Raw genomic sequence first — 23,831 nt, forward strand, 5'->3', positions numbered from 1 at the left:
TGTTCAGGGATGTGCAGGTTAGGGTGGGTTGGCCATGCTAAATGTCCCATAGTATTCAGGGATGTGGAGGTTCGTGTGGATTGGCCATGCTAAATTACCCATAGTGTTCAGGGATGGGAAGGTGAGGGTGGATTGGCAATGCTAAATTACCCCATAGTGCTCATGGATGTGCAGGTTAGGGTGGATTGGCCATGCTAAATTACCCCATAGTGCTCATGGATGTGCAGGTTAGGGTGGATTGGCCATGCTATATTGCCTATAGTGTCCAGGGATCTATAGGTAAGGGTGGATTGGCCATGCTAAATTGCTCCATAGTGTTCAGGGATGTGCAGGTTAGGGTGGGTTGGCCATGCTAAATGTCCCATAGTGTTCAGGGATGTGCAGGTTAGGGAGGATTAGCCAGGCTAAATTACCCATAGTGCTCAGGGATGTGCAGGTTAGGGTGGATTTGCTATGGGAAATTACCCACAGTGTTCAGGGATGTGCAGGTTAGGGTGGATTAGCCGTGCTAAATTACATATAGTGCTCAGGGATGTGCAGGTTCGGGTGGATTGGCCATGCTAAATTGCGCCATAGGGCTCAGAGATGTGCAGGATAGGGTGGATTGGCCATGCTATATTACCCCATACTGTTCAGGGATGTGCAGGTTAGGGTGGATTGGCCATGCTAAATTGCCCCATAGTGCTCAGGGCAATGCAGGTTTGGGTGGATTGGCCATGCTAAATTAACCATAGTGCTTAGGGATGTGCAGGTTAGGGTGGATTGGCCATGGGAAATTACCCACGGTGTTCAGGGATGTGCAGGTTAGGGTGGATTGGCCGTGCTAAATTGCCCTCGTAGTGTTCCGGGATGTGCAGGCTAGGGTGGATTGGCCATGCAAAATTACCCATAGTGCTCAGGGATGTGCAGGTTCGGGTGGGTTGACCATGCTAAAATGCCCTTGTGGTGTTCAGGGATGTGCAGGTTGGAGTGAATTGACCATGCTAAATTACCCATAGTGCTCAGGGATGTGCAGGTTAGGGTTGGTTTGCAATGCTAAAATGCACTCGTAGTGTTCAGGGATGTGCAGGTTAGGGTGGATTGGCCATGCTAAATTGTCCCATAGTGTTCAGGGATGTGCAGGTTAGGGTGGATTGGCCATGCTAAATTACCCATAGTGTTCAGGGATGTGCAGGTTAGGGTGGATTGGCCATGCTACGTTGCCCCATAGTGTTCAGGGACGTGCTGGTTAGGGTGGATTAGCCGTGCTAAATACCCCATAGTGTTCAGGGATGTGCAGGTAAGGGTGGGTTGGCCATGCTAAATGTCCCATAGTATTCAGGGATGTGGAGGTTCGGGTGGATTGGCCATGCTAAATTACCCATAGTGTTCAGGGATGGGAAGGTGAGGGTGGATTAGCTATGGAAATTGCCCATAGTGTTCAGGGATGTGAAGGTCAGGGTGGATTGGCCGTGCTAAATTGCCCCATAGTGTTCAGGGATATGCAGGTTAGGGTGGGTTGGCCATGCTAAATGTCCCATAGTATTCAGGGATGTGGAGGTTCGGGTGGATTGGCCATGCTAAATTACCCATAGTGTTCAGGGATGGGAAGGTGAGGGTGGATTAGCCATGGAAATTACCCATAGTGCTCAGGGATGTGCAGGTTAGGGTGGATTGGCCGTGCTAAATTGTCCCATAGTGTTCAGGGATGTGCAGGTTAGGGTGGATTGGCCGTGCTAAATTGCCCCATAGTGTTCAGGGATGTGCAGGTTAGGGTGGATTGGCCATGCTAAATTACCCATAGTGCTCAGGGATGTGCAGGGTAGGGTGGATTGGCCATGCTAAATTACCCCATAGTGCTCATGGATGTGCAGGTTAGGGTGGATTGGCCGTGCTAAATTGCCCCATAGTGTTCAGGGATGTGCAGGTTAGGGTGGATTGGCCATGCTAAATTACCCCATAGTGCTCATGGATGTGCAGGTTAGGGTGGATTGGCCATGCTATATTGCCTATAGTGTCCAGGGATCTATAGGTAAGGGTGGATTGGCCGTGCTAACTTACCCATAGTGCTCAGGGATGTGTAGGTTAGGGTGGATTGGCCATGCTAAACTGCCCCCATAGTGTTCAGGGATGTGCAGGTTAGGGAGGATTAGCCAGGCTAAATTACATATAGTGCTCAGGGATGTGCAGGTTAGGGTGGATTGGCCATGCTAAATTACATATAGTGCTCAGGGATGTGCAGGTTAGGGTGGATTGGCCATGCTAAATTACCCATAGTGTTCAGGGATGTGCAGGTTAGGGTGGATTGGCCATGCTAAATTACCCATAGTGTTCAGGGATGTGCAGGTTAGGGAGGATTAGCCAGGCTAAATTACCCATAGTTCTCAGGGATGTGCAGGTTAGGGTGGATTTGCTATGGGAAATTACCCATAGTGTTCAGGGATGTGCAGGTTAGGGTGGATTGGCCATGCTAAATTGCGCCATAGGGCTCAGAGATGTGCAGGATAGGGTGGATTGGCCATGCTATATTACCCTATACTGTTCAGGGATGTGCAGGTTAGGGTGGATTGGCCATGCTAAATTGCCCACAGTGCTCAGGGATGTGCAGGTGAGGGTGGATTGGCCATGCCAAACTGTCCCCATAGTTTTCAGGGATGTGCAGGTTAGGGTGGATTGGCCATGGGAAATTACCCACAGTGTTCTAGGATGTGCAGTTTAGGGTGGATTGCCCGTGCTAAAATGCCCCATAGTGCTCAGGGATGTGCAGGTTAGGCGGATTGGCAATGCTAAATTGCCCCATAAGGCTCAGGGATGTCCAGGTTAGGGTGGATTGGCTGTGCTAAATTGACCCATAGTGCTCAGGATGTGCAGGTTAGGGTGGATTGGCCATGGGAAATTACCCACGTTGTTCAGGGATGTGCAGGTTAGGGTGGATTGGCCGTGCTAAATTGCCCTCGTAGTGTTCCGGGATGTGCAGGCTCGGGTGGATTGGCCATGCTAAATTACCCATAGTGCTCAGGGATGTGTAGGTTAGGGTGGGTTGACCATGCTAAAATGCCCTTGTGGTGTTCAGGGATGTGCAGGTTAGGGTGGATTAGCCATGCTCAAATGCCCTCATAGTGTTCAGGGATGTGCAGGTTGGGGTGAATTGGCCATGCTAAATTACGCATAGTGCTCAGGGATGTGCAGGTTAGGGTTGGTTTGCAATGCTAAAATGCACTCGTAGTGTTCAGGGATGTGCAGGTTAGGGTGGATTGGCCATGCTAAATTGTCCCATAGTGCTCAGAGATGTGCATGTTAGGGTGGATTGGCCATGCTGAATTACCCAGAGTGTTCAGGGATGTGCAGGTTAGGGTGGATTGGCCATGCTAAATTACCCATAGTGTTCAGGGATGGGAAGGTGAGGGTGGATTAGCCATGGAAATTGCCCATAGTGTTCAGGGATGTGAAGGTCAGGGCGGATTGGCCGTGCTAAATTGCCCCATAGTGTTCAGGGATGTGCAGGTTAGGGTGGGTTGGCCATGCTAAATGTCCCATAGTATTCAGGGATGTGGAGGTTCGGGTGGATTGGCCATGCTAAATTACCCATAGTGTTCAGGGATGGGAAGGTGAGGGTGGATTAGCCATGGAAATTACCCATAGTGCTCAGGGATGTGCAGGTTAGGGTGGATTGGCCGTGCTAAATTGCCCCATAGTGTTCAGGGATGTGCAGGTTAGGGTGGATTGGCCGTGCTAAATTGCCCCATAGTGTTCAGGGATGTGCAGGTTAGGGTGGATTGGCCATGCTAAATTACCCATAGTGCTCAGGGATGTGCAGGTTAGGGTGGATTGGCCATGCTAAATTACCCCATAGTGCTCATGGATGTGCAGGTAAGGGTGGATTGGCCATGCTATATTGCCTATAGTGTTCAGGGATCTATAGGTAAGGGTGGATTGGCCGTGCTAAATTACCCATAGTGCTCAGGGATGTGTAGGTTAGGGTGGATTGGCCATGCTAAACTGCCCCCATATTGTTCAGGGATGTGCAGGTTAGGGAGGATTAGCCAGGCTAAATTACATATAGTGCTCAGGGATGTGCAGGTTAGGGTGGATTGGCCATGCTAAATTACCCATAGTGTTCAGGGATGTGCAGGTTAGGGTGGATTGGCCGTGCTAAATTACATATCGTGCTCAGGGATGTGCAGGTTAGGGTGGATTGGCCATGCTAAATTACTCATAGTGTTCAGGGATGTGCAGGTTAGGGTGGGTTGGCCATGCTAAATTACCCATAGTGTTCAGGGATGTGCAGGTTAGGGTAAATTGGCCATGCTAAATTGCCCCATACTGTTCAGGGATGTGCAGGTTAGGGTGGTTTGGCAATGCTAAATTACCCCATAGTGCTCATGGATGTGCAGGTTAGGGTGGATTGGCCATGCTAAGTTGCCCCATAGTGTTCAGGGACGTGCTGGTTAGGGTGGATTAGCCATGCTAAATTACCCATAGTGCTCAGGGATGTGCAGGTTAGGGTGGGTTGACCATGCTAAAATGCCCTTGTGGTGTTCAGGCATGTGCAGGTTAGGGTGGATTAGCCATGCTAAATTTCCCATAGTGCTCAGGGATGTGCAGGTTGGGGTGTGTTGGCCATGCTAAAATGCCCTCATAGTGTTCAGGGATGTGCAGGTTGGGGTGAATTGGCCATGCTAAATTACCCATAGTGCTCAGGGATGTGCAGGTTAGGGTTGGTTTGCAATGCTAAAATGGACTCGTAGTGTTCAGGGATGTGCAGGTTAGGGTGGATTGGCCTTGCTAAATTGTCCCATAGTGCTCAGAGATGTGCATGTTAGGGTGGATTGGCCATGCTGAATTACCCATAGTGTTCAGGGATGTGCAGGTTAGGGTGGATTGGCCATGCTAAATTACCCCATAGTGTTCAGGGATGTGCAGGTTAGGGTGGATTGGCCATGCCAAACTCTCCCCATAGTTTTCAGGGATGTGCAGGTTAGGGTGGATTGCCCGTGCTAAAATGCCCCATCGTGCTCAGGGATGTGCAGGTTAGGTGGATTGGCCATGCAAATTGCCACATAAGGCTCAGGGATTTCCAGGTTAGGGTGGATTGGCCGTGCTAAATTGACCCATCGTGCTCAGGATGTGCAGGTTAGGGTGGATTGGCCATGCTAAATTGCCCCAAGTGCTCAGGGATGTGCAGGTTAGGATGGATTGGCCATGCTAAATTACCCATAGTGTTCAGGGATGTGCAGGTTAGGGTGGATTGGCCATGCTAAATTGCCCCATATTGTCAGGGATGTGCAGGATAGGGTGGATTGGCCATGCTAAATTACCCCATAGTGCTCAGGGATGTGCAGGTTAGGGTGGATTAGCCATGCTAAATTGCTGCACAGTGTTCAGGAATGTGCAGGTTAGGGCGGATTGGACATGCTAAATTGTCCCATAGTGTTCAGGGATGTGCAGGTTAGGGTGGATTGGCCGTGCTAAATTGCCCATAGTGTTCAGGGATGTGCAGGTTAGGGTGGATTGGCCGTGCTAAATTGCCCATAGTGCTCAGGGATGTGCAGGTTAGGGTGGATTGGCCATGCTAAATTACCCCATAGTGCTCAGGGATGTGCAGGTTAGGGTGGATTAGCCATGCTAAATTGCTGCACAGTGTTCAGGAATGTGCAGGTTAGGGCGGATTGGACATGCTAAATTGTCCCATAGTATTCAGGGATGTGCAGGTTCGGGTGGGTTGGCCGTGCTAAATTACCCATAGTGTTCAGGGATGGGAAGGTTAGGGTGGATTAGCCATGGAAATTGCCCGTAGTGTTCAGGGATGTGAAGGTTAGGGTGGATTGGCTGTGCTAAATTACCCATAGTGCTCAGGGATGTGCTGGTTAGGGTGGATTGGCCATGCCATATTGCCCCATAGTGTTCAGGGATGTGCTGTAAGGGTGGATTGGCCGTTCTGAATTACCCATAGTGTTCAGGGATGTGCAGATTAGGATGGATTGGCCGTGCTAAATTACTCACAGTGTTCAGGGATGTGCAGGTTAGAGTGGATTGGCCATGCTAAATTACCCATAGTGCTCAGGGCAATGCAGGTTTGGGTGGATTGGCCATGCTAAATTAACCATAGTGCTTAGGGATGTGCAGGTTAGGGTGGATTGGCCATGGGAAATTACGCACGGTGTTCAGGGATGTGCAGGTTAGGGTGGATTGGCCATGCTAAATTACCCATAGTGCTCAGGGATGTGCAGGTTAGGGTGGGTTGACCATGCTAAAATGCTCTTGTGGTGTTCAGGGATGTGCAGGTTAGGGTGGATTAGCCATGCTAAATTTCCCACAGTACTCAGGGATGTGCAGGTTAGTGTGTGTTGGCCATGCTAAAATGCCCTCATAGTGTTCAGGGATGTGCAGGTTGGGGTGAATTGACCATGCTAAATTACCCATAGTGCTCAGGGATGTGCAGGTTAGGGTTGGTTTGCAATGCTAAAATGCACTCGTAGTGTTCAGGGATGTGCAGGTTAGGGTGGATTGGCCATGCTAAATTGTCCCATAGTGCTCAGAGATGTGCATGTTAGGGTGGATTGGCCATGCTGAATTACCCAGAGTGTTCAGGGATGTGCAGGTTAGGGTGGATTGGCCATGCTAAATTACCCATAGTGTTCAGGGATGTGCAGGTTAGGGTGGATTGGCCATGCTAAGTTGCCCCATAGTGTTCAGGGACGTGCTGGTTAGGGTGGATTAGCCGTGCTAATTACCCCATAGTGTTCAGGGATGTGCAGGTAAGGATGGGTTGGCCATGCTAAATGTCCCATAGTATTCAGGGATGTGGTGGTTCGGGTGGACTGGCCATGCTAAATTACCCATAGTGTTCAGGGATGGGAAGGTGAGGGTGGATTAGCCATGGAAATTGCCCATAGTGTTCAGGAATGTGAAGGTCAGGGTGGATTGGCCGTGCTAAATTGCCCCATAGTGTTCAGGGATGTGCAGGTTAGGGTGGGTTGGCCATGCTAAATGTCCCATAGTATTCAGGGATGTGGAGGTTCGGGTGGATTGGCCATGCTAAATTACCCATAGTGTTCAGGGATGGGAAGGTGAGGGTGGATTAGCAATGGAAATTACCCATAGTGCTCAGGGATGTGCAGGTTAGGGTGGATTGGCCATGCTAAATTACCCATAGTGCTCAGGGATGTGCAGGTTAGGGTGGATTGGCCATGCTAAATTACCCCATAGTGCTCATGGATGTGCAGGTTAGGGTGGATTGGCCATGCTAAATTACCCATAGTGCTCATGGATGTGCAGGTTAGGGTGGTTTGGCCATGCTATATTGCCTATAGTGTCCAGGAATGTGCAGATTAGGTGGATTGGCCGTGCTAAATTACCCATAGTGCTCAGGGATGTGCAGGTTAGGGTGGATTGGCCATGCTAAATTACCCATAGTGCTCATGGATGTGCAGGTTAGGGTGGATTGGCCATGCTAAATTACCCCATAGTGCTCATGGATGTGCAGGTTAGGGTGGATTGGCCATGCTAAATTACCCATAGTGCTCATGGATGTGCAGGTTAGGGTGGTTTGGCCATGCTATATTGCCTATAGTGTCCAGGAATGTGCAGATTAGGTGGATTGGCCGTGCTAAATTACCCATAGTGCTCAGGGATGTGCAGGTTAGGGTGGATTGGCCATGCTAAACTGCCCCCATAGTGTTCAGGGATGTGCAGGTTCGGGAGGATTAGCCAGGCTAAATTACCCATAGTGCTCAGGGATGTGCAGGTTAGGGTGGATTTGCTATGGGAAATTACCCACAGTGTTCAGGGATGTGCAGGTTAGGGTGGATTGGCCGTGCTAAATTACATATAGTGCTCAGGGATGTGCAGGTTAGGGTGGATTGGCCATGCTAAATTGCGCCATAGGTCTCAGAGATGTGCAGGATAGGGTGGATTGGCCATGCTATATTACCCCATACTGTTCAGGGATGTGCAGGTTAGGGTGGATTGGCCGTGCTAAATTGCCCCATAGTGCTCAGGGATGTGCAGGTTAGGGTGGATTGGCCATGCCAAACTGTCCCCATAGTTTTCAGGGATGTGCAGGTTAGGGTGGATTGGCCATGCTAAATTACCCATAGTGTTCAGGGATGTGCAGGTTAGGGTGGATTGGCCATGCTAAATTACCCATAGTGCTCATGGATGTGCAGGTTAGGGTGGATTGGCCATGGGAAATTACCCACAGTATTCAGGGATGTGCAGGTTAGGGTGGATTGGCCGTGCTAAACTGCCCCATAAGGCTCAGGGATGTCCAGGTTAGGGTGGATTGGCTGTGCTAAATTGACCCATAGTGCTCAGGATGTGCAGGTTAGGGTGGATTGGCCATGCTAAATTGCCCCATAGTGCTCAGGGATGTCCAGGTTAGGATGGATTGGCCATGCTAAATTACCCATAGTGTTCAGGGATGTGCAGGTTAGGGTGGATTGGCCGTGCTAAATTGCCCCATATTGTCAGGGATGTGCAGGATAGGGTGGATTGGCCATGCTAAATTACCCATAGTGTTCAGGGATGTGCAGGTTAGGGTGGATTGGCCGTGCTAAATTGTCCCATAGTGCTCAGGGATGTGCAGGTTAGGGTGGATTGGCCATGCTAAATTACCCCATAGTGCTCAGGGATGTGCAGATTAGGGTGGGTTGGCCATGCTAAATTACCCATAGTGTTCAGGGATGGGAAGGTTAGGGTGGATTCGCCATGGAAATTGCCCATAGTGCTCAGGGATGTGCAGGTTAGGGTGGATTGGCCGTGCTAAATTGCGCCATAGGGCTCAGGGATGTGCAGGTTAGGGTGGATTAGCCATGCTAAATTTCCCATAGTGCTCAGGGATGTGCAGGTTAGGGTGGATTGGCCGTGCTAAATTGCGCCATAGGGCTCAGGGATGTGCAGGTTAGCGTGGATTGGCCATGCTAAATTGCGCCATAGGGCTTAGGGATGTGCAGGTTAGGGTGGATAGGCTGTGCTAAATTGCCCCATAGGGCTCAGGGATGTGCAGGTTAGGGTGGATTAGCCATGCTAAATTGCCCCACAGTGTTCAGGAATGTGCAGGTTAGGGCGGATTGGCCATGCTAAATTGCCCCATGTGTTCAGGAATGGGAAGGTTAGGGTGGATTAGCCATGGAAATTGCCCATAGTGTTCAGGGATGTGAAGGTCAGGGTGGATTGGCCGTGCTAAATTACCCATCGTGCTCAGGGATGTGCTGGTTAGGTTGGATTGGCCATGCTATATTGCTCATAGTGTTCAGGGATGTGCAGATTAGGGTGGTTTGGCCATGCTAAGTTGCCCCATAGTGTTCAGGGACGTGCTGGTTAGGGTGGATTAGCCGTGCTAATTACCCCATAGTGTTCAGGGATGTGCAGGTAAGGGTGGGTTGGCCATGCTAAATGTCCCATAGTATTCAGGGATGTGGAGGTTCGGGTGGATTGGCAATGCTAAATTACCCATAGTGTTCAGGGATGTGGAGGTTCGGGTGGATTGGCCATGCTAAATTACCCATAGTGTTCAGGGATGGGAAGGTGAGGGTGGATTAGCCTTGGAAATTGCCCATAGTGTTCAGGGATGTGAAGGTCAGGGTGGATTGGCCGTGCTAAATTGCCCCATAGTATCCAGGAATGTGCAGGTTAGGGTGGATTGGCCATGCTAAACTGCCCCCATAGTGTTCATGGATGTGCAGGTTAGGGAGGATTAGCCAGGCTAAATTACCCATAGTGCTCAGGGATGTGCCAGTTAGGGTGGATTTGCTATGGGAAATTACCCACAGTGTTCAGGGATGTGCAGGTTAGGGTGGATTGGCCGTGCTAAATTACATATAGTGCTCAGGGATGTGCAGGTTAGGGTGGATTGGCCATGCTAAATTGCCCCATAAGGCTCAGGGATGTCCAGGTTAGGGTGGATTGGCTGTGCTAAATTGACTCATAGTGCTCAGGATGTGCAGGTTAGGGTGGATTGGCCATGCTAAATTGCCCCATAGTGCTCAGGGATGTGCAGGTTAGGATGGATTGGCCATGCTAAATTACCCATAGTGTTCAGGGATGTGCAGGTTAGGGTGGATTGGCCGTGCTAAATTGCCCCATATTGTCAGGGATGTGCAGGATAGGGTGGATTGGCCATGCTAAATTACCCATAATGTTCAGGGATGTGCAGGTTAGGGTAGATTGGCTGTGCTAAATTGCCCATAGTGTTCAGGGATGTGCAGGTTAGGGTGGATTAGCTGTGCTAAATTACCCCATAGTGCTCAGGGATGTGCAGGTTAGGGTGGCTTGGCCGTGCTAAATTGCCCATAGTGCTCAGGGATGTGCAGGTTAGGGTGGATTGGCCGTGCTAAATTGCCCATAGTGCTCAGGGATGTGCAGGTTAGGGTGGATTAGCTGTGCTAAATTACCCCATAGTGCTCAGGGATGTGCAGGTTAGGGTGGGTTGGCCATGCTAAATTACCCATAGTGTTCAGGGATGGGAAGGTTCGGGTGGATTCGCCATGGAAATTGCCCGTAGTGTTCAGGGATGTGCAGGTTAGGGTGGATTGGCCGTGCTAAATTACCCATAGTGCTCAGGGATGTGCAGGTTAGGGTGGATTGGCCGTGCTAAATTGCGCCATAGGGCTCAGGGATGTGCAGGTTAGGGTGGATTAGCCATGCTAAATTTCCCATAGTGCTCAGGGATGTGCAGGTTAGGGTGGATTGGCCGTGCTAAATTGCGCCATAGGGCTCAGGGATGTGCAGGTTAGCGTGGATTGGCCATGCTAAATTGCGCCATAGGGCTTAGGGATGTGCAGGTTAGGGTGGATAGGCTGTGCTAAATTGCCCCATAGGGCTCAGGGATGTGCAGGTTAGGGTGGATTAGCCATGCTAAATTGCCCCACAGTGTTCAGGAATGTGCAGGTTAGGGCGGATTGGCCATGCTAAATTGCCCCATGTGTTCAGGAATGTGCAGGTTGGGTGGGTTGGCCATGCTAAATTACCCATAGTGTTCAGGGATGGGAAGGTTAGGGTGGATTAGCCGTGCTAAATTACCCATAGTGCTCAGGGATGTGCTGGTTAGGTTGGATTGGCCATGCTATATTGCTCATAGTGTTCAGGGATGTGCAGATTAGGGTGGTTTGGCCATGCTAAGTTGCCCCATAGTGTTCAGGGACGTGCTGGTTAGGGTGGATTAGCCGTGCTAATTACCCCATAGTGTTCAGGGATGTGCAGGTAAGGGTGGATTGGCCATGCTAAACTGCCCCATAGTATCCAGGAATGTGCAGGTTAGGGTGGATTGGCCATGCTAAACTGCCCCCATAGTGTTCAGGGATGTGCAGGTTAGGGAGGATTAGCCAGGCTAAATTACCCATAGTGCTCAGGGATGTGCAGGTTAGGGTGGATTGGCCATGCCAAACTGTCCCCATAGTTTTCAGGGATGTGCAGGTTAGGGTGGATTGGCCGTGCTAAATTACCCATAGTGTTCAGGGATGTGCAGGTTAGGGTGGATTGGCCATGCTAAATTACCCATAGTGCTCATGGATGTGCAGGTTAGGGTGGATTGGCCATGGGAAATTACCCACAGTGTTCAGGGATGTGCAGTTTAGGGTGGATTGCCTGTGCTAAAATGCCCCATAGTGCTCAGGGATGTGCAGGTTAGGGTGGATTGGCCATGCTAAATTGCCCCATAAGGCTCAGGGATGTCCAGGTTAGGGTGGATTGGCTGTGCTAAATTGACCCATAGTGCTCAGGATGTGCAGGTTAGGGTGGATTGGCCATGCTAAATTGCCCCATAGTGCTCAGGGATGTGCAGGTTAGGATGGATTGGCCATGCTAAGTTACCCATAGTGTTCAGGGATGTGCAGGTCAGGGTGGATTGGCCGCGCTAAATTGCCCCATATTGTCAGGGATGTGCAGGATAGGGTGGATTGGCCATGCTAAATTACCCATAATGTTCAGGGATGTGCAGGTTAGGGTAGATTGGCCGTGCTAAATTGCCCATAGTGTTCAGGGATGTGCAGGTTAGGGTGGATTGGCCGTGCTAAATTGCCCATAGTGCTCAGGGATGTGCAGGTTAGGGTGGATTGGCCATGCTAAATTGCCCATAGTGCTCAGGGATGTGCAGGTTAGGGTGGATTGGCCATGCTAAATTACCCCACAGTGCTCAGGGATGTGCAGGTTAGGGTGGATTAGCCATGCTAAATTGCTGCACAGTGTTCAGGAATGTGCAGGTTAGGGCGGATTGGACATGCTAAATTGTCCCATAGTGCTCAGGGATGTGCAGGTTCGGGTGGGTTGGCCATGCTAAATTACTCATAGTGTTCAGGGATGGGAAGGTTAGGGTGGATTAGCCATGGAAATTGCCCGTAGTGTTCAGGGATGTGAAGGTTAGTGTGGATTGGCTGTGCTAAATTACCCATAGTGCTCAGGGATGTGCTGGTTAGGGTGGATTGGCCATGCCATGTTGCCCCATAGTGTTCAGGGATGTGCTGGTTAGGGTGGATTGGCCGTTCTGAATTACCCATAGTTGTCAGGGCAATGCAGGTTTGGGTGGATTGGCCATGCTAAATTAACCATAGTGCTTAGGGATGTGCAGGTTAGGGTGGATTGGCCATGGGAAATTACGCACGGTGTTCAGGGATGTGCAGGTTAGGGTGGATTGGCCGTGCTAAATTACCCATAGTGCTCAGGGATGTGCAGGTTAGGGTGGATTGGCCGTGCTAAATTACCCATAGTGCTCAGGGCAATGCAGGTTTGGGTGGATTGGCCATGCTAAATTAACCATAGTGCTTAGGGATGTGCAGGTTAGGGTGGATTGGCCATGGGAAATTACGCACGGTGTTCAGGGATGTTCAGGTTAGTGTGGATTGGCCGTGCTAAATTGCCCTCGTAGTGTTCCGGGATGTGCAGGCTTGGGTGGATTGGCCATGCAAAATTACCCATAGTGCTCAGGGATGTGCAGGTTAGGGTGGATTGGCCATGCTAAATTTCCCATAGTGCTCAGGGATGTGCAGGTTAGGGTGGGTTGACCATGCTAAAATGCCCTTGTGGTGTTCAGGGATGTGCAGGTTAGGGTGGATTAGCCATGCTAAATTTCCCATAGTGCTCAGGGATGTGCAGGTTAGGGTGGATTGGCCATGCTAAATTACCCATAGTGCTCAGGGATGTGCAGGTTAGGGTTGGTTTGCAATGCTAAAATGCACTCGTAGTGTTCAGGGATGTGCAGGTTAGGGTGGATTGGCCGTGCTAAATTACCCATAGTGCTCAGGGATGTGCAGGTTAGGGTGGATTGGCCGTGCTAAATTACCCATAGTGCTCAGGGATGTGCAGGTTAGGGTTGGTTTGCAATGCTAAAATGCAGTCGTAGTGTTCAGGGATGTGCAGGTTAGGGTGAATTAGCCGTGCTAATTACCCCATAGTGTTCAGGGATGTGCAGGTAAGGGTGGGTTGGCCATGCTAAATTACCCCATAGTGTTCAGGGATGTGCAGGTTAGGGTGGATTGGCCGTGCTAAATTGCCCCATAGTGTTCAGGGATGTGCAGGTAAGGGTGGGTTGGCCATGCTAAATGTCCCATAGTATTCAGGGATGTGGAGGTTCGGGTGGACTGGCCATGCTAAATTACCCATCGTGTTTAGGGATGGGAAGGTGAGGGTGGATTAGCCATGGAAATTGCCCATAGTGCTCAGGGATGTGCAGGTTAGGGTGGATTGGCCGTGCTAAATTGCCCCATAGTGTTCAGGGATGTGCAGGTTAGGGTGGATTGGCAATGCTAAATTACCCCATAGTGCTCATGGATGTGCAGGTTAGGGTGGATTGGCCATGCTAAATTACCCCATAGTGCTCATGGATGTGCAGGTTAGGGTGGATTGGCCATGCTATATTGCCGATAGTGTCCAGGGATCTATAGGTAAGGGTGGATTGGCCGTGCTAAATTGCCCCATAGTATCCAGGAATGTGCAGGTTAGGGTGGATTGGCCATGGGAAATTACCCACAGTGTTCAGGGATGTGCAGTTTAGGATGGATTGCCCGTGCTAAAATGCCCCATAGTGCTCAGGGATGTGCAGGTTAGGGTGGATTGGCCATGCTAAATTGCCCCATAAGGCTCAGGGATGTCCAGGTTAGGGTGGATTGGCTGTGCTAAATTGACCCATAGTGCTCAGGATGTGCAGGTTAGGGTGGATTGGCCATGCTAAATTGCCCCATAGTGCTCAGGGATGTGCAGGTTAGGATGGATTGGCAATGCTAAATTACCCATAGTGTTCAGGGATGTGGAGGTTAGGGTGGATTGGCCATGCTAAATTACCCCATATTGTCAGGGATGTGCAGGATATGGTGGATTGGCCATGCTAAATTACCCATAATGTTCAGGGATGTGCAGGTTAGGGTAGATTGGCCGTGCTAAATTGCCCATAGTGTTCAGGCATGTGCAGGTTAGGGTGGATTGGCCGTGCTAAATTACCCATAGTGCTCAGAGATGTGCAGGTTAGGGTTGGTTTGCAATGCTAAAATGCACTCGTAGTGTTCAGGGATGTGTAGGTTAGGGTGGATTGGCCGTGCTAAATTACCCATAGTGCTCAGGGATGTGCAGGTTAGGGTTGGTTTGCAATGCTAAAATGCACTCGTAGTGTTCAGGGATGTGTAGGTTAGGGTGGATTGGCCATGCTAAATTTTCCCATAGTGCTCAGAGATGTGCATGTTAGGGTGGATTGGCCATGCTGAATTACCCATAGTGTTCAGGGATGTGCAGGTTAGGGTGGATTGGCCATGCTGAATTTTCCCATAGTGCTCAGAGATGTGCATGTTAGGGTGGATTGGCCATGCTGAATTACCCATAGTGTTCAGGGATGTGCAGGTTAGGGTGGATTGGCCATGCTAAATTACCCATCGTGTTCAGGAATGTGCAGGTTAGGGTGGATTGGCCGTGCTAAATTACCCATCGTGTTCAGGAATGTGCAGGTTAGGGTGGATTGGCCATGGGAAATTACCCTCATTGCTCAGGGATGTGCAGGTTAGGGTGGATTGGTCATGGGAAATTGCCCTCGTATTGCTCAGGGATGCGCATGTTAGTTGCATTAATCAGGGGAAATGCAGAGTCAGAGGGAATGGGTCTGTGTGGGTTACATTTTGGAGGGTCAGTGTGGACTTGTTGGGCCAAATGGCCTGTTTCCACATTGTTGGGATTCTATGATTTGTACTCACCTGGTCAGTCTGCTATTTGCACAGAAAGCTTCCAGAAGGATGTGCCTGGCTGGGAGGGAAATTCCGTTCCCCTGGGTAGATTGGACTGTTGTCCCTGGAGTAAAGAAGGCTGAGAGCTGATTGGGTCGAGCTGTTGAAAATAGTGAGGGGGTTTGGATGGGGCAGAGGGGGAGAAACTGTCCCCCTTGGCTGGAGGGACAGAGCCAGCAGTGTGGATGATCTCTGACCGACGTCGAGCTTCATGTCGGACAGGAATCGTTCACACAGATGGCTGTGCATCCCTGCCAAGCCAAGCCAAGTGGTACCCTGGACCAGCACCTCACTGTGTGCTGATGTGGGTAAGTGGGAGATTGGGGGGGGGGTCCTGTCAAACAACGACCCCCCCCCCACTGTGGCGTGAATGTGTTCCCCCTGCAGCTTTGCAGACGGTGTGACTGACCTTTCTTGTTTCAGAAGGAGGTGGTGATGATGCAGGAGGCCAAGCCGGATTGCTATGGCAAGTGGTATTTGCCGGCAGGGAGGATGGAGCAGAACGAAACCATCGTGCAGGCGGTGAAGAGAGAGGTCCTGGAGGAAACCGGCCTGGAGTGTGAGCCGTACACCCTGCTGAGCGTGGAGGAGAGGGGTCCTCGCTGGATCCGCTTTGTCTTTATGGCCAGAGTCACAGGTTTGCTTTTCTCCATCAGTGCCGAGGGATTGCGAAGGCTGGGGCTGTGTGATACTGAGTGCAGATCACTGTCAGGTTGCAGTGTGGAAACAGGCCCAACACCGACCCTCCCCGTACAGTAACCCACCCAGACCCGTTCCCCAACCCTATACTTCTCCACGTACCCCTGGCTAATGCACCGAACCTCCACATCCCTGAACACAAATTTCCCCATGGTCAGTTCACCCTGACCTGCACATCTTTGGGCTATGGGAGGAAACCGGGGCACCCGGAGGAATCCCACGCAGACATGGGGAGAATGTGCAAACTCCACACAGAGTCGCCCGAGTTTGGAATAGGACCTGGGTCGCTGGCGCTGTGAGGCAGCAGTGCTAACCACTGAGCCACCGTGACAGAGTGGGCGGATGAGGTTTAGCGAAGTGTGAGGTCACGCATTTTGATCAGAAGGACTCTGAAGGACAGTATAAAACACAGGAGTACAATTCAAAAGTTGCTCCTGGAGCAGAACGACCTGGATGGGCAGATCACTGAAAGTGGTAGAGCGCAGTTAATAAAACAGACAGTGTCCGCAGCTTTATCAATAGGGGCCTCGAGTTCAAGGTGATATTGATCTTGTACAAGGCACTTGTTAGACCCCGGCTGAGGTATTGTGTCCTGTTGTGGGCGCCATGTTCTTGGAAAGATGTGAACACATTGGAGGGAGAGTGCAGACGAGGTTGACAAGAAGAGTTCCAGGGATGAGAAACCTCAGTTATGAGGGGAGATTGAAGAAGTCGGGACTGAGAGAAGACAGCTGAGAGGGAGATCTGGTCCAGGTCTCCAAAATCATGGGCGGGCTGGAGATAGAGAGGGAGCGGCTGCTCCTGGTTGTAAAAGGAACAAGAACGAAGAGGGGCATGCAGTTAATGTGAGGTACAAACGAGGTAAGGGGGATGTGAGAGAGAACTCGCTCACCCAGCGAGTGGTTAGACTGTGGAATGCACTGCCTGGAAACGTGGGGGAGGCAGCTTCAATCGAGGCATTGGAGAGAGACATCGGAGGGGGATTGGGGATAGACATGCTGAGCTGGGGTATGGAGAAAAGGTTGACTTTAGACAGTATGAACGCAGTGGGCCGACTGGCCCCCTCCTGTGCCATATCCGTTCTGTGATTCTGAGCAGTGCTGAGGTGCTGGAGGTGTCCTGACAGATGTGTGCTGAGTGTCTCACAGTGTAACTGCCAACCTCAGGATTTACATCAACGCGGATGGGTTTTCAGACTGGGACAATGTCACGCTGGAGTCACCGAGTCATTTCTTTGAGGGAGATCAGCAGGAAATCACTGATGTGTACAGATGAGCGAGTCCCAGAGCCTTTGTGTTGTGGACAATGTTGGGCACGGTTCCTGTCAGCAGTGATCGCCACATTGTTGGGTTCTCTGGTTGCAATGTCACAATATTTGCACCGATGATTCACATAGTACAGGAACAGGCCCTTCAGCCCACGATGTGCCAAACATGACAGCAGTTTAAACTCTGCTTAACCTTCTATCCACCCTTGGCCCACATCCCTTCATCTTTTGCATATTTATGTGCTTATCCAAAAGTCCCTTAAACACCCCGACTCGTCTCCACTCCCATCCCTGGCAGCGCGTTCCACACTCCTCCCACTCTCTGTGTAAAAACAAAACGAGCCCCTCACATCTCCTTTGAATTCTTCCTCCCCTTACCTTAGACGCATTCGCCCAAAGATTAGACATTTCAACTCCAGATAAAAGATTTGAACCGTCAACTCGATCAATGCATCTGGTCATCTTCTAAACTTCTATCAAGTCTCCCCTCAGCCTCCGCCGCTTCAGAGAAAACAGCCTGAGTTTTTCCAGCCTCTCCTTATAGCTCAGACCCTCTAGTCCAGACAGCGTCCTGGTAAACCCCTTCCGTGCCCTCCCCCAAAGCACCCTCTGTCACAGGGTCACTGCAGCCTTCCTGTCGTGTGGTGACCAGAATTGAATGCAATTCTTAAAGTGTGGCCGAACTGAAGCCTTAGAAAGCAGCGAGGTGTCCTCTTGTACTCAGTTTGCTGACCAGCAAAGGCACACATGCCATACACCTTTCAGAGTCCTTCTGATCAAAATGCGTGATCTCACACTTCACTAAACCTCATCCGCCCACTCTGCCACGTTGGATGTCACGATGGCTCAGTGGTTAGCACTGCTGCCCCACAGCACCTGGGTTCGACTCGTACCTCGGGCGACTGTCTGTGTGGAGTTTGCACACTCTCGTCGTGTCTGCGTGGGTTTCCTCCGGGTGCTCCGGTTTCCTCCCACACTCCAAAGACGTGCAGGTTAGGTGAATTGGCCATGCTAAATTGCCCACAGTGTTAGGTGCATTAATCAGAGGGAAATGGGTCTGGGTGGGTTACTCGTTGGAGGGTCAGTGTGGACTTGTTGGGCCAAAGGGCCTGTTTCCACACTGTATGGAATCTAGTCTAATCTAATTTGAAATACCAAAGTGCAGCACCTTACACTTACCCACATTAATCTCCACCATCCCCAACTCCACCAATCTTTGTGTCCTCTGCAAACTGACCCCCGTCTGCGTTTTCAACCAAGTCATTGATGTTTCCCAATACAGAACACCACTGGTCACGGACCTCCAGTCTGTCAAACACTCTTCCGTCACTACCCTCTGGGCAAGCCAGTTCAGAATTCACGTGACCACATCACTGTGGATCCCATGCATCTTCATCTTCGGGATGAGCTCATCAAAAGCCTCAATATAATCCATGTAAACAACACCTTCGTCACCTCCTTTAGAAAATTCAATCAAGTTGGTAAGACATAACCTGCCCTGCACAAAGCCATGCTGAATGTCCTGAGTTAGGCCATGCTTTACCAAATGTGTATAAGTCCTATCCCTAAGAGTTCTCTCCAATAGCTTGCCCATGACCGATCTGAGAATCTCTGGTTTGTAGTTTCCTGGATTGTCCCGAGTTCCCTCTCGAACAGAGGGACAACATTAGCTACTCACCGGTCCTCAGGGACCTCTCCAGTGGCTCGTGAGGACACAAAGATCTTGGTCAAGGTCCCAGCAATCTCCTCTCTTGCCTCTGTCAGTAACCTGGGGGACTAAGTATACCATCAGGCCATGGGGACTTTTCCTTCATGCTTTTCAAGAGACCCAACACCACTGCTTTCCTGATCTCAGCTTGCTCCACACGAAACTCACAAACATTTAGGGCCACACCCACATCCTCTGCCTCCACGCACAAGTTCCCTCCTTTAACCTTGAGTGGTCCCACCTTTTCCCTCGTTATCTAATGTCTGTGCAGAGTGCCTTTAAAGCTGGCCGGTTTTCATATTCCATCGTTAAGTTGAGCGTCGTTCGCGATGGGGGTTTTCCACTGTTCAACGGAGTGGGGTGCAATTGTGGTGTCTGAGTGTGAAATTCCTGACGCGGCTGTGTTTGCAGGAGGAACTCTGAAGAGCACGTCAGAGAGCGATGCCGAGTCCTTGCAGGCGAAGTGGTGGGATAGAGTGTCGCCCCTTCCGCTCCGAGCCAGGGACATCTTAAATCTCATCTCCATTGCCGTGAAGTACAAGGAGAAGGCGTCTCACCCAGTGACTGTTCCCATCGAGATGTCCTGCTCGCTCGTCTGTCACAGGGTGTTGGCGGCCTTTCTCAACAAGAACAACGACCTCTGGCTGCTGGCCAGCAACCAGGAGTGGCCCCACTTCCCCGTGACAGCGTGCGGCTCGTCCTCCGCCGAGCTCTCGTGCAGCGTCGAGGTGGCCATTTACAGACTGAGCCGGGAGTGCCTGAGGGAGGCGCAGCTCCGGGTGAAAACGCACGGCATCCTGAGCCTGCAGCACACCGGAGCGGTCCCCGGGAAGGCCGACGGGGTCTGTTTCAACGTCCTGGTCACCATCGCCCCCCTGGAGGGCACCTACAGCCAGTCCCCGCCCGACGTCAGCAGCGTGAAGTACAGCTGGTACCAAATCGACAATGACGATTTGAAAATTCAGTTGCTGGAGAGGTTGTCCTTCGCTTCCGTTGTGCCGTTCTTGAATTAAAATCTGGTGGGAAACGGAGGCGTCGCGACCACTTTCATTTGTGTGGGTGCACTTGAGTCAGGCAGCTCTGAACAGGAATATTGGCGCTGGCTTGGCATCACTCCCTTGAATGAAAAGACCGAGACGAGAGCAGAGAAAGCCCCCCCACCCCCACCCCTGAGTGTTTGGTTCCAGGGATATCAGCATCACCTTTCGATTGGCAGCAAACCAACGAATGCATTGCCAGAGCAAATGAGTGAGTGCGTGCGTGAGTGCACGGGTCCCGACTGAAAAGCTGCAAGGCTGACGTGGAGTTTGCGAGTAAGTGAATAAATGCCTGGTGGTTTGTTGTGGACCGATTTGAGTCAAGTCCCTCCCTTCCTGACCAGAAGCAGACTGTTCTTCAATTTCCTCCTTTCTTTCCTGTCAAAGATTAAAAACACCATCTGAGTTTGTCCCGCTCCCCGTAGTTCCGGACCCAGGCCTTCACAAGTACCACAATGGTGAAGTTCAGTCAGTCAGTTCAAGCTTCAGGATTCAGCCGAGGTACCCCAGATGACCGTGGCCTGGGTGTAAAAGGCATTCATGTGTTTGATCAGCTGGATAGGCTGAACGGCCTCATCCTATCTCTCTGTTTCACTACGTGAGGGACTCAAAAGTGGAGATGGCAGCCTGGAATTGCAAAGCTAACCAGTAATATTCAGAGTCAGAGGCAGTTTCTTCTCTTTAGACATCCTTTTGAAAGTCTTTGCACTGAAATCTGACTTGTGCTTCACTGTGTCGACAAAAGGAGGGCTTTTGTTTTAAACTTGCAGAGAGAACAATTCGAGGGTCGGGAGCTGTCTTTCTAATTCACATGCCAGAGGATTTTCTGTTGTAGCCAGATTTGTCAGTAAAGGTGGTGTAGAGCAGCAGTTATATAGAGGTAGTCAGAGAGATGTACTGCACAGACCCTTCGGTCCAACCCGTCCATGCCAACCCAGGTATCCCAACCCAATCTAGTCCCACCTGCCAGCACCCAGCCCATATCCCTCCAAACCCTTCCTATTCATATACCCATCCAAATGCCTCTTAAATGTTGCAATTGTACCAGCCTCCACCACTTCTTTTGGCAGCCCATTCCATACATGCATCACCCTCTGTGTGAAAATATTACCCCTTAGGTCTCTTTTATATCTTTTCCCTCTCACCCTAAACCTATGCCCTCTAGTTCTGGACTCCCCCATCCCAGGGAAGAGACTTTATCTATTTATCCTATCCTTGCCCCTCCTGATTTTATAAGGTCACCCCATAGCCTCCGACACTCCAGGGAAAACAGCCCCAGCCTGTTCAGCCTCTCCCTATAGCTCAAACCCTCCAACCCTGGCAACATCCTTGTAAATCTTTTCTGAACCCTTTCACGTTTCACAACATCCTTCTGATAGGAAGGAGACCAGAATTGCACGCAATATTCCAACAGTGGCCTAACCAATGTCCTGTACAGCCGCAACATGACCTCCCAACTCCTGTATTCAATACTCTGACTAATAAAGGAAAGCAAACCAAACGCCTTCTTCACTATCCTATCTACCTGCGACTCCACTTTCAAGGAGCTATGAACCTGCATTCCAAGGTCTCTTTGTTCAGCAACACTCCCCAGGACCTTACCATTAAGTGAATAAGTCCTGCTAAGATTTGTTTTCCCAAAATGCAGCACCTCGCATTTATCTGAATTAAACTCCATCTGCCACTTCTCAGCCCGTTGGCCCATCTGGTCCAGATCCTGTTGTAATCTGAGGTAATCCTCTTCGCTGTCCACTACACCCACTAGAGGCACAGGTTATGCATCGGTCCCACTCCTGAGTACATATGCACACTAGTCGGAACACCATAGAGTATAAAATGGCTGGTTGTAAGTATGAATGAACATTCACGCTAGCTCTTTGATTTTAAAACGGGATCTTGTTTCGAAGTTGTGCATTCAGAAATTGAGTACTGTCTGTAGCTGGAGCTGAAAATTGGGTTCAGTTTTGGGGCGTGAGACTCAGACTCCTGGAGATGAGTGACCATTGAGTCAGTTTGGCCATGGCAGAGGGTAAGCGATTTACGCATGGTCTCTTAAGGTTGCTGCCACCAGCAGTTTTGGTGCACTGGGTTTTCTGTCATGGCTTCTATCGCAGCTCAAAACACAATACTTCGTATTCCAGTCTCATGAGGAGCATTGACTGACTGATGTTCACCTCTGAGAAACATCACGAGGGCTACAGCTCAGTCCAGTTCGTGTGATGATTTAATGTATCTTCAAAGTAGCCATGATGTGCCTTAAAATAGATTTTTTTAACTCCATTCATGACAGAATGCCTGTGTTTCCCAGCAGGGAACAGGCCCCTTTTTAAAAAAAAAATTATTTCTGATTCCCACACCTTTCCGTGGGGTAATGCTAGGAAGATTCCCAGGCTCAGCCGGGTCGTGAACATGCCTTGCGTGGTCTTGACCTGGAGGGCCTGAACCCAGACCTCTGCACTGCCCCCACCCAAGACATGCCATCAACATGAGCCAACGTGGGGCCTGAACCTGTGATTCTCAGACCAGCTCCATTCCTGTGATCCAGGACCCGACCTTCACCTCATTCCCCCAGAAAGAGACTGGGCCGTGCTTATTTCATCCAGTCTATGACTGGAGAGCTGCAAATGATGTGTTGCTGAGTGATTGAGTGTTCACTTGTACGTATGAGTGAATAAATGGAGGTGCAGACAGCTGAGATGAGTAGATGTGTGAGTGAATGTGTCTTGCGGGGAAAGAATGCTTGTGGAAAAACATGAGTGGCTAGCTCTTTCGACCTGTACAGAGACCAACTGCGTCTTCAGGACTAGATTCTGGCAAGGTCCCATCAGAGTGGAAAACAGTCAATGTGACTGCTATTCAAGAGCAGAAAGGGGTCAGAAAGCACTAAGCTCAGTGTCCATCATGTGGCAAGTGCTACTCCGTATTCTTGGCAGGAAATCAGAATGTGATCAGGCAGTCGACATGGTTTTGTGAAAGCGAAGTCACGCTTGATTGAGTCCCGTTGGAGGTCTTTGAGGAGGTAATGTGTGCTGTGGACAAAGGGGAGCTTATGATGATGTGCTCGCCTTAAATAATCAGAAGGCATTCAACCAAGGGCTTCATCAAAGGTGATCACGTCCAATAAGGGTCACGGTGCATACGGGAATGAGCCGAGAGGGCTGGCCATGAATGACCGGCTGGACAACGCCAGGGGAAATGCATGTTGATGTTTTGAAAGCAGTTCACTTTACGGGAGAGGAGGTGCCGGAAGTTTTCGAAAAGACAAAGGTGAAAAAGTCTCCGAGACCTGGTCAAGTGGGGGTGCTGTGGGAAGTTGGGGAAGAAATTGCAGGGACCCTGAGCAGATATGTTTGTGTCCGGTGGCAGAAACACTGGACCGTGGGTCATGTTAAAGGAAGAGACAAAAAAAAACCCACTGCAGATGCTGGAATCCAAGGCGGGCAAGCAGGCGAGGAGAAGACAGCAAGCCAGGCAGCATCAGGAGGTGGGGAAGGCTACATTTTGGGTATTAACCCTTCTTCAGGACTGGGGGTCGGTGAAGGGGGAGCTGCAGGTGAAGGATGTGGTGGGGATAGGGTGGTGAATCGGTGAAGGCAGGTCAAGGGTGCAACCCAGTGGTAACTCCCAGATCCCCCCCCCAGCACTTTCTCTTCACTCTGGATGTGCAGTCCTTATACACAGCCCTACCCCACAAGGATGGCCTCCAGGCCCTCTGCTTCTTCCACTCCAACACACCCATCCAGTCCCCTTCCACTGCCTCGCCGAATAGTCCGCACCCTTAATAACTCCTCCCATTCCCTCCAAATTCAGGGGGTGGCCATGGGCATCCAGATGGGCCCGAGCTACGCCTGCCTCGATGTCGAACACAGGCACTGCGACTCAACTCTTCTGCCGTTACATCAATGAGTGCATCAGTGCAGCATCCTGCACCACAGGCTGAA

General features: G+C 50.6%; 1 protein-coding gene across 2 annotated transcripts in view; it reads left to right on the forward strand.

Annotated features, from left to right (window-relative positions):
- Window positions 1-19,884, forward strand: part of nudt18 (nudix (nucleoside diphosphate linked moiety X)-type motif 18) — a 36,030-nt gene extending 16,146 nt beyond the window's left edge. The window contains exons 4-5 of one of the 2 annotated variants that reach the window (XM_087984285.1): window positions 15,603-15,816; window positions 19,265-19,884. In XM_087984285.1, the coding sequence (XP_087840411.1) occupies window positions 15,603-15,816; window positions 19,265-19,866 (816 nt within the window). In that variant the 3' untranslated portion in view covers window positions 19,867-19,884. The remainder of the gene's footprint in view (window positions 1-15,602; window positions 15,817-19,264) is intronic. The other variant, XM_087984286.1, reaches the window with a different exon arrangement.
- Window positions 19,885-23,831: the final 3,947 nt, after the last annotated feature.

The sequence above is a fragment of the Chiloscyllium plagiosum genome, unplaced genomic scaffold (genome assembly GCF_037043375.1).
Source record: "Chiloscyllium plagiosum isolate Xiang-an unplaced genomic scaffold, Cpla_swu_hap1 HiC_scaffold_48, whole genome shotgun sequence".
NCBI lineage: Eukaryota > Metazoa > Chordata > Chondrichthyes > Orectolobiformes > Hemiscylliidae > Chiloscyllium > Chiloscyllium plagiosum.